The 14,373-nt window shown below is 60.2% G+C and overlaps 3 protein-coding genes across 3 annotated transcripts; 2 read left to right on the forward strand and 1 right to left on the reverse strand.

Annotated features, from left to right (window-relative positions):
• Positions 1-6,329: 6,329 nt before the first annotated feature.
• Positions 6,330-7,628, reverse strand: A1Q1_03953 (uncharacterized protein; the record flags this gene model as incomplete). The annotated part of the gene is made up of 1 exon (XM_014322378.1): positions 6,330-7,628. One exon carries the CDS (start codon positions 7,626-7,628, stop codon positions 6,330-6,332), a length of 1,299 nt encoding a protein of 432 aa, XP_014177853.1.
• A 794-nt stretch (positions 7,629-8,422) lies between these two features.
• A1Q1_03954 (60s ribosomal protein l1-a (l10a)) lies at positions 8,423-9,159 on the forward strand (the record flags this gene model as incomplete). Its single annotated transcript, XM_014322379.1, has 2 exons — positions 8,423-8,560; positions 8,617-9,159. 2 exons carry the CDS (start codon positions 8,423-8,425, stop codon positions 9,157-9,159), a joined length of 681 nt encoding a protein of 226 aa, XP_014177854.1.
• Positions 9,160-10,826: 1,667 nt separating this feature from the next.
• On the forward strand, positions 10,827-13,565 carry A1Q1_03955 (uncharacterized protein; the record flags this gene model as incomplete). The annotated part of the gene is made up of 5 exons (XM_014322380.1): positions 10,827-10,999; positions 11,052-11,354; positions 11,634-12,974; positions 13,039-13,120; positions 13,245-13,565. The coding sequence occupies 5 exons, from the start codon at positions 10,827-10,829 to the stop codon at positions 13,563-13,565; spliced, it is 2,220 nt and encodes a 739-aa protein (XP_014177855.1).
• Between the last annotated feature and the right edge of the window lie 808 nt (positions 13,566-14,373).

Genomic DNA, 14,373 nt, shown 5'->3' on the forward strand with positions numbered 1-14,373 from the left:
AGGCTGGCGTGGCGGGAGCCGCCGCCGGTGTCGGTGCAGGCGTGGCACCAGCGACAGGCGCGGCAGCGGGGGCGGGTGCCGGTGCCGGTGCAGCGCCTGGCGGAGGCGGCCTCACGCCATTGACAGGAGCAGGGGGGCGGACACCTGGTGCACCCGGCGCAGGAGGCCGCACGACACCAGGCTGGCCAGGCGGACGAACACCAGGTTGCCCAGGAACAGCTTGTCCTGGCGGACGAACACCGGGCTGGCCAGGGCGGACAGCGCCAGGGGCAGGAGGCCGTGCGCCGGGCGGACGAGCTCCAGGCTGACCAGGCTTTCCGTTCATTGGCTTCTTCAACGGAAGCGGAGGAACGACGCCCGTCTGCCAGATACGCTCAGCGACCCTCAGGTCGATATCCACACCAACGACGCGGATGTAACGGAGTAGTGCGCCGGCGTTGGGACCGACAGTGTTCACGTCGCCTCTCGCGTTCGCCACCTCGGCGATCATGCCAATGACCTTCGTAAGGTTCGCTCCGGGCGGGGCCGGGCCAGGCAAGGGTTTCGCTCCGGGTTTGGCAGGTGGGCGAACAGTGGCTGTACCAGGCGCGCCAGGCCTGGGAGGCGGAGGGCGTGCGCCGGGAGCTCCAGGGCGGACCGGCATGCCAGGCTTCTGACCCGCGGCCTTGGCCGCGGCAGCCTTTTGCGCCTGCTGCTTGTTCTTGTTAACCACCCATGCGGACAGCACGTCGACGGCACCTGCAGCACCGAGTAACTGCAGCTTGTCCACAATGTCGGAGGTCAGGTGGCCGAACGTCGTCTGGTCGAGGATGAGGTTCGTGCCGTCGCAGACGAACGGAAGCGGGTTGCCAGCCGAGTCGGTCTTGTCGATAACGGACTTGGCACGCAGCGCCGGAGTGACAGGCTGAATCGAGACGATAATCTTGGCCTTTGGCTGCAGCACACCGCGGTTCGCACTGACCACCTGAGGCTGGGCAGTGCCGGCTGGTATGGGACGGGCCATCGGCCGAGCCTGCATGCGGCCAGCGAGATGCTGATGCTTCGCCGCCTCGGCCAACGCCATCTCACGCTCGCGCTGCTTTCTAGCCCTCTCCTCGGCTCGCAGGCGCTCCTTCATGCGCTTTTCCTCGGCGTTCTTAGCCTTGCCTTCGGATTTGAGCGCATCACGGCGCTGCTTCTCCTCGAACAATGGTCCCTCCTCGGGATCCAAAATCCACACACTTCCCTTGCTTTCGGGGTCATCCTCGGGAATACGGGGAACCTTGAGGAACGCCTTGTTGAGAGACAGGTTGTGACGGATCGAGTTCTGCCATCCTGCCTCAGGATTGAGACGGAACCATTCCCATTCGCCGGCTACCCAGTTGCACACCTCTCCGAGCGTTCCTCGACCTCGAGGCAGATTGACGAGCGCGCGGTGAATGATGGTGGCAAACGTAGCTGTCGGCTTGAGCGGCGGAGGTCCGATGAAGAGCTTGCCGTCGAGACCAAGAATCTGCGACGGCGGATTACGCGGACCAGCACCTGACGGAGGAATAGGCACAGAGCACAGAATGTGGCCGGGGCGCGTAGGGTTCTCCTTGAGCTCCGAGATGTAGTATGGCTTTGGCGGTCCATCTGCCGCTTGCTGGGCGGCACGCTGTTGAGCAAGCGTTTGCCTCGGAGCGGCCTGTTGAGGTCGAACAGGCGGCCGAACCGCCGCTGGCGGGTGCGGCTGCGGCATGCCAGGGCGAACGCCAGGCGGAAGGGCGCCAGGAGTACCAGGAGCGCCCGGTGTTCCGGGAGCAGGCACGCCGTTGGGAGGGCGGATCGGCGGCCGCACCATGCCTGGGTGCATACCCGGAGGAGGCGGACGAGCAGAATTCGGGACTGCTCCAGGAGGAAGAGCGAGGCCCTGGGGACGAGGTGGCGGCGCACCAGGCTGACCGGGAGCTGGGGGGCGGACCTGTCCAGGCTGCGGCTGAGGCGGCTGGGCCATGGCAGCCGCAAGCGTTGGAGCTGCAGGGGGCGGCGGTGGTCGCACTGGTTGGGCAGGCTGTTGCTGCGCGGCAACAGCTGCTGCAAGGTTGACTGGAGGCGCTGGCTGAGGCGGAGCGGGGGGGCGGACGGGAGCCTGAGCCTGGGCTTGCGCCTGAGCTTGGGCAAGCGTCTGCGCCTGAGCCAAGTTGACGGGCTGAGGAGCCGGAGTCGGCGCAGGTTGCGTGGTGGTCGATGCTGCAGGAGATATTGATGCCGAGGAGACCGTCACAGGCGTGGCAGCCACCGGAGGTGTAGGCACATGGGTGGTGGCCGGCGTCGCTGAAGCGGGTGTTGATGTGGAAGCAGGAGTCGAGGCAGGAGCAGAAGCTGTTGCTGTGGCCTTCTTCTTCTTCGATTCCTTCTTCTTCTCCTCCTTGACCTTCTTCTTGGTCGGGGTCGCCTTGGGTTCTGGAGCGACTTCCTCGTCGACATCCATCTCCTCTTTCGGCTTCTGCATGGCGAGGGCGGGTGACTTGTAGCCCTTTCCGGCAACCTTGACCTTGGCTGGTGCCTTCCCTGCAACCTTCTTCTTGGGTGTAGTCGCCTCGACCTTGACCTCCACGCTATCCTTCTTCTTGGGCTTGGCCGGTTTCGGTTCAGGCTCCTTCTCCTCCTCCTCATCGCTAGAGAGCGACGAGAGATCGGATTCCTCATCGACCTTCTTTGTGCGCAACTTGATGACGGGGCGTTTCGGCTTCTCGTCGTCATCTGCGCTGCTCTCGTCGTCCGAGTCGTCACTGTTCCCGGACTCCCAGGAGTCGACCCACTCTGGGTCCGCAAACCGTCCATCGCCGAGGCCATAGTGATCAGTTGCAGCGAAAGCGTTGAAAGCCGGGACGCGAGCCGCCATGTTGGCGGCCGATGCTGGCCCAGGTCCAGCTTCGCCGAAGAACTCGGCATAGCCAACCTGGTCTGGAGGGAGGTTGTAGGGGTATGGCAGACTCTCGTAAGCGACCGAGTCCACTGGGACATCGAGAGCCGTTCCCATCGGCGGCGATCCCTCGGGAGAAGGAGGAAGGACGAAAGAAAAGATACGCGTCGCGATCTGGATTTGAGACCCTTGCTGAAGGGGAACCACTGTGCCCTTAACATAGTAGCGGTCGTCCACCCAGGCGCCGTTCCTGCCAAAGATCTCGAGGCAGAACTGGCCCATATCGGTGCGGTATTCGATCTTGGCGTGGTTTCGCGAGACCGACTTGAGTGGTCCGAGGTCAACGTCGACATGCTCGAGCGTGGATGCAAACTTCATCGGCGGCGGAGGCGGGGGAAGGGGGTCCACCACACCGCCGTTAAGTTCCAGGTTGATCTTCTCGAGCTCGGCCAGATCAGGCTTGATGTCGAGGCTCGCATCTGGCATCGCGACAGCGTCAGCCTCCACCTTGACCTCGGCGGGAGGAGCGGAACCCGCGGGCGTGCCGCTTCCGACTGATCCGGCAGGCATTCCGTCCAGAGGCGTGTTGATAACCAAGTTCTCCACTGTCGGGGTCTGAACTGCAGGCGTTCCCGAAGCTGAGGCTGAGCCAGCAGGTCCAGCAGAAGCCGGTCTTGAGGAACCGTCGGCTGCGACAGCATCTGGTGCTGGCGTCGAAGTCGCCGGCGCTTCGGGTGCCTCGACGGGCTCCGCCTTCACTTCCGCTTCTCCCATCGTGATGTCCGGCTCCACCGATGCGGATGGCTGAACAGCCATGGAAGCGGTGACTGATGGGGCGGCTGACGCTACGGGCGCAGCCGTATCCGTCATCACCACATCCCCACCATCCGGGGCGACAGCATCAGCTGGCGCTGGCGGCTCTAATGTTCCCACTCCAAGTCCGTCTAAAGGTAGACCGGTGACCGCCGCCACCGCACTCGCCGGCAGGTCGGCCAGAGCATCGATGTTGAATCCTTCCGGTAACCCCAAGTCCGCTAACGACAGATTCGCGTTGATCGTGCTGATCTCCGGGGAGTGATGTCCTAAGGGCGGGGTCTTCAGTATTCCTCCTCCGATATCCAAAGGAGCTGGTGGCGGGAGGGCGGGGACGGGAGGCGCGGGGGCCGGTGGGCGTTCCTGCACAAGTCAGCACGGTCCATTCAACATGCGCCGAAGCAATGTCCTCCAATCTCGTCATCTGGATCGCAATACTCTTCTCTGCAAGCGCCCTCGGTAGAGGCACTTCACAGCAGCCTCCACCTCGATGAACCCCATGATCACCTTCGCTTGAAGCCTCTTGATGGTCATCCTGCGCAGCGAGTGCGCCCTCGTGTTCCTCGCTCCAGCAGCGTCCTTCCAGTAGTCTACTCACGCAGTTGCGTCCGATGACCACGCTCAGTGTCCGCACATAGTAGGAGAATCCCGTAACGTCATCACCGAACTGGAGCTTGTAGTATGCAGGTTTTGGATCTGTTTTGCTCCTATCGACCGGCAGCGCTGCCAGGCTCGGGGCCGGCGGCTGCCATGGCCCAGACATTGTCTGCCCGAGGCCTCTTCTCTGAGGCCTAGATGAACGACGTTACGGCTCGTAGGATTGTTGTGATATAGGGTTGATTACGTTGGGGTAGCTGGAACGTGTGATAAGCTGAATTGTGGCAATCTATCTTGATGCGTTGGCGAGATGTTGCGGATACCGACAGAGACCGTAGCGGACGGTAGAGAAGTCGAGAAAGGATGGGGAAGGCGAGGATGGATCTGATGGCGCGAATCGGATGATGTTGATGCACTCGTCGTTGGGGGTTGAAGCTTTTGACGTCGTTCAGCCGTCGATCTCGATCGAGCGTCGGGAAGACCAGTATCACGCAGCTGGCCGTCTTCCCTTCCGGTCAGGACCAGGCAATGTCGAGCAAGCCGAAGGAGTTGGGTTTAGCAAGCGGTTGCTGGGGTGCGATATGCTTGGAGGAGGGTGGATGGCAAGATTCAACAACAAGCGGCCACCGGACGGGAGCAACCGGGTGGTACAGTGCGGTGAGGTGAGGTGTGAGACTCTGTTGACTGCTAAGGGACGTTAAGGGGTCTCCCACGTGAAAAATTGAAAAACTTTGCAGGCTGCTGGCTTAATCCGATGTCTGCCGGGCATTAGGACAAATCCTAATGTCGCTAATCGCAAGGCTCTGCCGCGGCCCTGCATTGCGCGTTAGTCACCCCTGAACCCTTCCTTGTACGCGTAAGATAAACGTGCAGAGAGCGCTGCATTCCATATGATACAGGTCCTATAGCTACAATGATGGCACAACATTATACGAAACTGACGGTCTATCTGTATTGAGAGCTGTGCAATGCAGTACGTGGCAGCTTCGTGCTGGGAAGTCGTGGTCGCGGAGTGGCCTCTTTCGAGTTGAGTGCCTCGTAAGCCTCGAACGCGTTGTTCAGCCACGTCGGGTCGTCTCCATAATCGCTGCTCGGGTCCACAGGGTCGCTTGACAGGACTTCAATCACTTGCAGACGGTGTACCTCCGCCTCCTCTCGCGCCCTCCGCTCGAGTCTCCTGCGCTTCTCCTCCAGAGTCGCCTCCAGGTGGCTGAGTACCTCCCGACCCTGAGCGCTCTCCTCTCGGAATGCGGCACGACCGTACTCGCCGCTCTGTCGGTGCGTGTCCATCGCCTTGGCGCGCGCGGCCTCCCTATCTGCCGCCGCTCCACCTTCCCACCCTTGATCCTGCATGATGAGCAGAATGGCAGCCTCCGGGACGAGGACGTGGATGATAAAGTCGGTGGAGCTCAGGGGTTGGATCTTGTCGGCGCGGAGCGTCAATAGCTTCCATTTGACAAGATGCTGGAAGTGGTGAATGATGATCGCGCGGCCCAAGTCCCCGTAGTAACCAGGTGTAGCCGTGGACAGCACCTCATCGCTGGATTGCGCAGTGAGCGACTGCCATCGCGTCAGACCAATGAGGTCAACATTCCTCTGAGCGCGTCGGAAGAACTTGGAGGTTGTCGGACTATTGGCGACACGCGCAATGCGATCGCGTATGAAGCCTTCTTCAAGGCGGCCGTCAATGCTCTCGAAATCAAGTTCTTTCGGGTAACCGGCTCGCCATCCGAGTGGCAAAGTCTTCGTCTCGGCGCGATGCATCGTGCAGAAAGTGATGCCCTGTGTTCTGTGGGCTCCGCGCTTCAGCTTTCTGCGCAGCTTCAACAGGTCGTTCGAGGGATGTTTGGGCATGGGGCCGAAGCAGATGTCGCACAGATCGTCATAGTTGCAGAAGCGCGCTCCTGGTAAGCTTGTAATCAAACAATCGTGACCCACCACAATACCGCTCCTCTTCCAGCTCATCGGCATCTGTCTCTTGGGAGAGCGAGACAGGTTTTGCGCTGGCGTTAGCTAGCATCTTCCTCCTGACTCACTCTATGGCTGCCTGAGCCCTGGCAATCCTCTCCTCCGTCTCAGCAATGTCGACTGTAGCCGTAGACGCAAAAAAGGACTCTCCTTGGAGGTTGTTGAGCTCAACACCTTTCAAGCTCACTTCCGTCTCCCTGTCCTCTTCCTCGAACCTCGCCGCGGCCAGCCGTCTCTCAGATTGCAACTTGGCCTTGATCTTGGAAGTCTCGGCACTGCGCGGGCTGTCTGGATTGTCCTCGGCTTGCTGTTCCAGATACCTGGCTCCTTCCTTGTCTCGCCGCGATTGCTTGTCCTTGACCGTGAACTTCTTGCTACCCGCAGCGACCCTCTCAGACTCATCGTCAGAGAATAGATCAGCGGGAGCAGCCTTCGTGGAGTTTCGCCTTCTATCTTTTCCTTGCTCCTTCTGCGGCCTTGTTGGCTTCACCTTCTTTCCAGAAGACTGAGCATCAGCTTTGGGCGGTCGTTCCATCGGAGTGTTGCTGATCGAGCTGCACGCAGACTTCTGCACCTGACTACGCTGCCGCGGCTCCCCATCGAATTTCTGCTTCGTCACAACGATACTGGTGCTAACAGTGGACTTGCGGCGAGCACGGGGTGATTCGCCAAACAGCTCTGCAGCCGGACGGGACGGCTCGACAGGGAGTTGGGTCGTGGCTTGAGGTTGATCTGAATGCGAACGGCCGATCTCGCCTTTCGACTTGCCACGGACTTTGGTCGGGCTAGCATCGAACGGAGGTCGGGTTGTCGGGATACGTTCGCGCCGCTTGCTTTTCGGCTTCGGGGTCGCCTCATCGGAGTGTGGGGTATTTGGATCCAGAATCGCCAGTGGTGGAGGTGACGATCCCTCCTCAAGGCCGTCGATTGGGTCCGGGGAAGACGAGCACAAGATGGATTGGGTTGATCGGGTTGATCGGGTTGACTGTACTGATCGCTTGGGTTTGGGCGTCTTCTGCGGATCCCGGGCGTCGGAATAGCGACTGGAAGCGGCTCCGTTGAGTCTTTTCTGGACGGTATTCAACGCCATGAACTTGGTCTCGCTCACGGAAGCCGCAGGTTGTGCAGTTGACTGGCTGTCCGAATCATTCTCAGTCTCTGAATTAAGGCGTCTTCTGGGGCGTCCATTTCCTTTGATTGTCGGCGAAACGGAAGAACGCGCACGCTTGCTCTTCCGTCTCGTATTGTTATTGTCTCCATCCTTGGTGGTGCGGTCGTTCCTGCCCTGTCGCTTGTCGACTTTCGAACGATAGAGTGGAGAGCTGGTCGTGGGAGGCGATGAGTGAACCGCTATCGCCTCCATCCTGCGCGCACACCCATGCGAGTGGCTGTGGATGTGTGGTTGAGGTCGCAAAGAAGTCAGAGAGATGACAACCTTGATGTGGTTGACGAATTCAGGAATCAGGCACATGGATTTCAGGCACTGAACGCGTCAACTATTTTGATGGTGGCGAAGGTCACCTCGCGTCGTCGGTTCGATCGTCAGCTGCGTCAGAGCATTCAGCGAACGCTGGACTGAATCAACGAGAGTGCTGTACGTCATGGAGACCTTTAGCACATAGTTATGCCACCGTTTTGAACAGCCCGAACTGCTCAGGCGCTTCTTGATCATGCCCTTGGTCGTTGTGGTGGACTGAACAAGCTCTGCTGGAGGTCTGAAAGTTCCTCACAGCAGAGTTCCCGAGCGCAATCACTTTTACAGCTTTTACAGCTCTCGACGTTGCTCCCAAGAGTTGAATGCTGTGCGTGATATTTCCTGTCTCTGCATGACCTGGAGCGGGGCTCTGGTGCCCGAGGCATAGGCCGTCGAGGGAGTGGAATCAACATGCCCAGCTGATGTGGAGACCCCGGATGCTCCGTGTCGCGGTGTGATCCCACTTAGGTGCGCGTGGTGCCCAGGGTGCCTATTGCCATACAACCATCCATCGCCCGCCTACTTCCGTCGAGTGCCACACGGCCGCTCAGCCAGCAATCGCTAACCCCGGCCACGAGAAAATTTGCTTCCGTCCAAATGCACTCTGCGACGCAGTGTCCCACAAAGTTATCGACAACGGCGAGCCAACTCCTTTCTTGCATCCATCAAAACCGACAGCCAAAATGAGCAAGCTCCAGGCGTCAAGCGTGCGTAGCTCTATCCGCCAGGTCCTCCTCGAGTCCTCCCTCGAGGGCCAGAAGCAGGGCCTCGGCAAGAAGCGTAACTTCGTCGAGACCATCGAGGTCCAGATCGGCCTCAAGGTGAGTAAATTTCTGCAATTCTTGTTCAGGCAGCGAAGCAGGCGCTAACTCTCCAGGCCTACGACCCCCAGCGTGACAAGCGTTTCTCGGGTACTATCAAGCTCCCCCACGTTCCCCGTCCCCGCATGCAGCTCTGCATTCTCGCCGACGCCATGGACGTTGACCGTGCTAAGCAGCTCGACGAGGAGCTTGCCTTCATGACCGTTGAGGACCTGAAGAAGCTCAACAAGAACAAGAAGCTCGTCAAGAAGCTCGCCGCCAAGTACGACGCTTTCCTTGCTTCCGAGGCTCTCATCAAGCAGATTCCTCGTCTCCTCGGTCCTGGTCTCTCCAAGGCCGGCAAGTTCCCCACCCCCGTCTCGCACTCTGAGGACCTCGCCCGCAAGGTCATCGACGTCAAGTCGACCATCAAGTTCCAGCTCAAGAAGGTCCTCTGTCTCGCCGTCGCTGTCGGCCACGTCGACATGCACGAGGACGAGGTCATGCAGAACACCATGCTGTCGATCAACTTCCTCATCTCGCTCCTCAAGAAGCAGTGGCAGAACATTGGCTCGCTCCACCTCAAGTCGACCATGGGCAAGCCTCAGCGTCTCTTCTAAGCGAGTCTTTTACTTTGGCTGCCGGGCCATCTGATGGACGTTTTGAATTTTTACGATTTTTCGAGTGACATGAAGTACACCAGCGCAGCCGGAGCATTCGCACGCTTATACCCAAGTCTCGTCTGACCCCTTAATTGGGTGCTCGGGGACCGAGGGGAGCTGGTTTTGTGTTTTGAGAAGATTGTGAGGGTTTGGAACGTCTATCTGTGTAGATTTTGGTAGTCATGTATGACCCCATAACAATACTGTGGTGCAAGTGCATTCGTGTACTTATACACTGATCAGTCGCGATGCTTCATAAGTTCTCCAGCCGGACCGTGATCGCATAGTTATCATACTGCTCATGCCACATGTAGATGGAGGTGAGTTCAGTGTGCTGGTAACCAGTCTCGACCGGTGCCCAGATGCACTGGTCTCGTGACTCGACGGATGCAGGCGTCCATAGCGTGCGCGGGCAAGAGATGATCCAGGTCTTCCATATACGACGGATGTGCCTGAAACCTGGTTAGCCGTGCGTCCTGAGGAAGACGGGGGTCTAGACGCAGTCCTGGTCAGGGCGCAGGCACGCAGGGGGGAAGTAACCGGGCCCAAGCGATCCACTCGTGCACGGAGCGTTCCTACCGATCCTCCAGACCCTCCGCTGCCCTCTGCCTGCGGCTGCCGCCTGTTGCCGTGCTGCCTGCTGCGCACAAAGGCAACGGCGCCAGTGCTCGGGCGGGGGAGTCCGACCGCTCTCCTCTGTTTCAAGGACTCGCTGCAGTGGTCGAGGCGCTGTCACTTCCTCCACTCTACCGTCCCGACGTCCCGACCGCACGAATCGCCTCGCCCAGACTGCTAGTCCAACCGTCAAACCCGTTGGGGAGGCTCGCATCGAACCGTAGATAACGCATCGACACACCGGCTTACCGAATCGACTCACCACCTCCTTCCTTCCACTCTCTGTCTCGACCTTGTAATTGCGCAACTTCGTCCTCTCGAATACCCGGTCACATCAAAGCTGAAACTGGCCCGTTCCAATCGTCCTTTTCCCCGCATACCGACCCAGGGATACCCCGCACTCAATCATTGATCTCTGCGACCCTCAAAGACCCATCGACTCGACTTGCTGGGAAAGGTTTATGCCCTCCTGTCCTCCGCCCAGCCAGTCTCCGAAGTCGGCTTCCCACAACGTTACCCTTTTCCCCGTCGCGTTTGACCGATCTCTTGGGTCCTGAGCTCCTGGGTTGTTTGCCTGTTTCCTGGATTTCGAGTCACGGACACACGACGAAAAGACATTGATCGCTTTTCCTTGGCCTGCGCCGGGCGGGTGCACCTTCCTCCGCGCCGATTTACAATTCAGCGATCCCAAACTTCTTCAGCACACACACACACATTCGTCACTCACTCAGACACCGCGACTCAGAAGCATAGCGCCGGACTCGCTACAATCCGTTGCTGACAAAGATATTATCTCATCGCAGCCCCCTTCGCAACCAAAAGACCGGGCCGCAGGGTGTCATCGGTGTCACTGGTGTCACCGAGCTCGGCTCCGGAATCCAGACGTCCAGTCAGCTATCGTTATCCGGGCTGTCGACATAAACACACAAGCAATCACATAACGACATACGACATTGCGACTCGAGTCACGGAAGCACGCAGAAGAACTCATAAAGCATGTCTTCGCTGCGATGGCCGCTGAGGCGCCGCCGCGACAACAGCGAAATGCGTTCCAGCTCGAGCTCGGGCTCAATGCCAGCCCCGCCGCCAGCGGCGCATACCGCTTCACACCCGTCGCAATCCCACTCCCATCCCCGACACCGCGAGAGCATCTCGAGCTTACCGTCTGTGGGCACAAGTTCCAGTCCGTCCCAACGGCGCACGTCGTCGCCGGCCATTGAACAGCTGCGCAACAGGACGAGACAAGGCTCCAGGGGCGACTCCATCAGCAGCTCGCCTAGTGCTCACAGTGCCAGCCAAGGCGAGAGCTATGATCGCCAAGCACGGACACGGGAACGGATGCAGACCAGCTCGGCGCCGGCTGCGATGCGCTCGGCAACACCACCGCCGTATGCACACCATACTCTCGACCGCGCGCCCCTCGCCAACCCCATGGTGCTCGACGACAGGCCCCGCGTCCCTCCCCCGATTTACCTGCGAAGCTCTAGTACGCAACCCCAGTCCAAGTCTGGGTCGGTCCAGATCCACATGCCCGGATGGTGAGTCTGCAGTCTGAGAGAGGCGACGACGTGGCGCAGTGGCGCCGGCGCAAGCCCCTCCGAGAAGCACACGCGTTGCGCAGAAGCATGGGGAGAAAACATTGGCTGCTGTCCAATGTTTGTACCGTGTACCATGCGTTCCAACATTCGGACGTCCCGATCGGGAATGCCAGGGTTACTTACTCTCCTGACGCATACGAGTCGGTGACGCTTGTCGATCGGCGTCATCCGATGATATCCTTTTGCTAGGTTTTGGGACAGAGCTGACTTTACTTTCAGGGGCATCGCACTAGTGTGTCCGCCGCGGCCATTCGACTTGCACCCCCTCGAAGCGGGAAGTGCTTCTCGCGAGCCCCCCGCGGAGGACACTGTTTTGACGGGCGCTCTCGTGGTGAACATGAAGGAGAGGCGGCGTGTGCAGGCGATCAGCGTGGGAGTGCAGGGCGTGGCGCGGTTGCACATGGGCCCGCAGCGGCAGTGGGAGGAGGATGGAATCTTTGAGCGAGGCGTTGAGGTGCTCAGCGGAGATGCGGAGGGAATCTGGCTCGAGAAGGGCGAGCAGTCGTTCTCGTTCTCCATCTTGCTTCCTGCGACGCTGGCGACGTATGACCACCACCAGTTCGGTCGTGTGTCATATCTCCTGACGGCGCGCATCGAGGGCCTGCCGACGTCGAGCAAGTTTGGCATGTTCAAGTCGCGCGATGTGCCGATCCAGGGCGATGTGCCGTTCCTCGCCGACTTCCAGGTCGTCATCGCGCGCAGTGACAAGATCTCGGGCGGCGGTAGTCGGCGCGGGAGCGTTACCTCGCGCAACGGCGACTCGCCAACACTCTCACCGCTCATGTCTGGCATGGGCATCAGCGACACGGCCAGCGTGCACAGCGCAGAGGAGGCGATTGCATTTGGCTCTGACGCAAACTCGACCCCTCCATTGCGTGGGCTGTACCACAGACGCCAGAGCAGCGACATGAACATGTCGCCCAACGCTTCGCCGAGCGCCTTGCCCACCGGCGCGGCATCCCCGCCCTACACCGCCATTCCTCCGAATGTGAGGCGGGACAGCGACACCATTTCCTTGGCATCGAGTATCAGGTCGACCGACACGACGCGGAGCGAGAAGAACGGTTGGCTCGTCGGCGACATCTCCGTCTTGCGAAAACTCAAGGTTCACGCGAACCCTTCTGGCTCGAACGGAGTGCAGCAGCTGGACCTCCGGAAGGAGGGTTACGTCGAGGGCCTGGGCCCGTGGCGCTTCCTAGCGACGAGCGAAGCTCTGTCCATCGCGAGCGTCATGCTGATCCAGCTGAACATCCCCTCGCCGTCGCCGCGCTGCACCATCTTCTTTGTCCGCCTGATCGTGTCGCAGAGCTATGAGCTGATCTCACCGCGCACGCCGAACGAGCCTCCCCACAAACCCGAGGCCGCCAAGAACAATGTTGTCTACCAAGTCGGCCGACCCCACCGTCACGGCGAGAGCCGACTCGCGCACACGATTCCGGCACTGTGGCGCGGCAAGGAGGCGGGTGGTACTGACCAGACTGGCCCGTCGACTGGCTGGCGTACTCGTGCCATTGTCAGGTTGCCGACGCACGAAAAGATACGCCCGTCGACCAACTCGGGGTAAGTTAGCTAACATCAAGATGGCGTAGCTGACATCCAGTACGATCACACCCATTCGCGTCAGCCACGAGCTGCTCCTCCGCGTCTTCTACAGCATCGAGGGCGAGGCAGTCAACGGCTCCAAGCTCTCAGGCGGTCCAGGCGAGGTACGCATGTGTCAGATGCGCATGCCGATCTGCATCCCCTCCTGCCTCTGTTCGACCGCGACGCTGAACCTGCCGACGTGTGAGTGTCCTTCGCTTCTCAGCTTCATGTTTGCGATCCCCTCAGCTGACATCAGACGAATGCGCCGCGACAGCTCCAGAGAGCATGGAGGACATCGATCCCGCCAAGACGTGTCTCTGTGCGGCGAGCTTTGCAGAGCTCAGCGCCAACTGCGTCCGCCGTCCCCAGGCTGGAGACGAGGAGGACGAGTGGATCCGGGATGAGCAGCAGCCGGCCCCTATGCCGGGCAGCAAGGCCGGCAGTCCGAGCATGAGCCCGAGTACGAGCGCAACGAGCCCCGGCACGGGGCCGAGTATGAGTCCGATGAGTCCGCTCAGCCCATTGAGCCCGCCGGCGCCGCAAGGAAGCACGCGCAGGCCGAGCTAGCGCGCCACAGCGGAGACGGAGCGACGGAGCGCCCTTCATGCCACAGCAAACAGACACACCAGAGCACCAAAGCAACAAGTCACTTTTAGCATAAATGCAAGCAGCAAATGTAGATGAAAAAATGCATTTTTACATACTTAGAGCTCGCCGTCACGGTCGCCGCGCTCGAACCGGCCTTCGTCAAAGTATCGCACCCGCTGGGCGTCAGCTCAAACAACCAACAGCTCCTCGGAGTGTTGTGACTCACCACTGGTCGGCCGTCAAGCTCCGTCGTCCCCGTGACAAAGCGGTACGCTCCGGCCATACCAGAGAACACGACGAAGACGCGGAGACACTCCCTCTCATCAGCAGGCGGCGGGTCGACGAGATGGAGCACGATGCGCTCGACGATCCCCACATCGCTGGCCCTCTCGCCAACTGTCTCAACAAGGCCGTCCGGGACCACGTCCGGCCCCTGCCCCAATCCCTCGATGACCGCAATCCTCGACTCGTCCCCGAACCTCTCGCGCGAGACGGCCTGGCGGCCCACACGGTCTTGGTCGATAATCCGGCCACGCGCGTTCGGTGCTTGTTTCCACTTCGTACTGGCCGCGCGCGCGGCGGCCTTGGCCCGCGCCCGCTTTGAGAGGTTGGCCGAGGCCAGGTTTGAGGAAGTAGTAGAGGGCTGGAAATGTTCCGCCGACAGGGCCGAGGTCAGGCCGCCCTCCTTCAGTGCTTGGCCAGAGACGTGGCCCCATTTCTTCATCACTTGGTTGTCAGCTTTAGATCTTGGCAAGCTTGCAGCTAGGCGGGGAGTATGGGGCAAGAG

The sequence above is a fragment of the Trichosporon asahii genome (assembly GCF_000293215.1).
Source record: "Trichosporon asahii var. asahii CBS 2479 unplaced genomic scaffold scaffold00070, whole genome shotgun sequence".
NCBI lineage: Eukaryota > Fungi > Basidiomycota > Tremellomycetes > Trichosporonales > Trichosporonaceae > Trichosporon > Trichosporon asahii.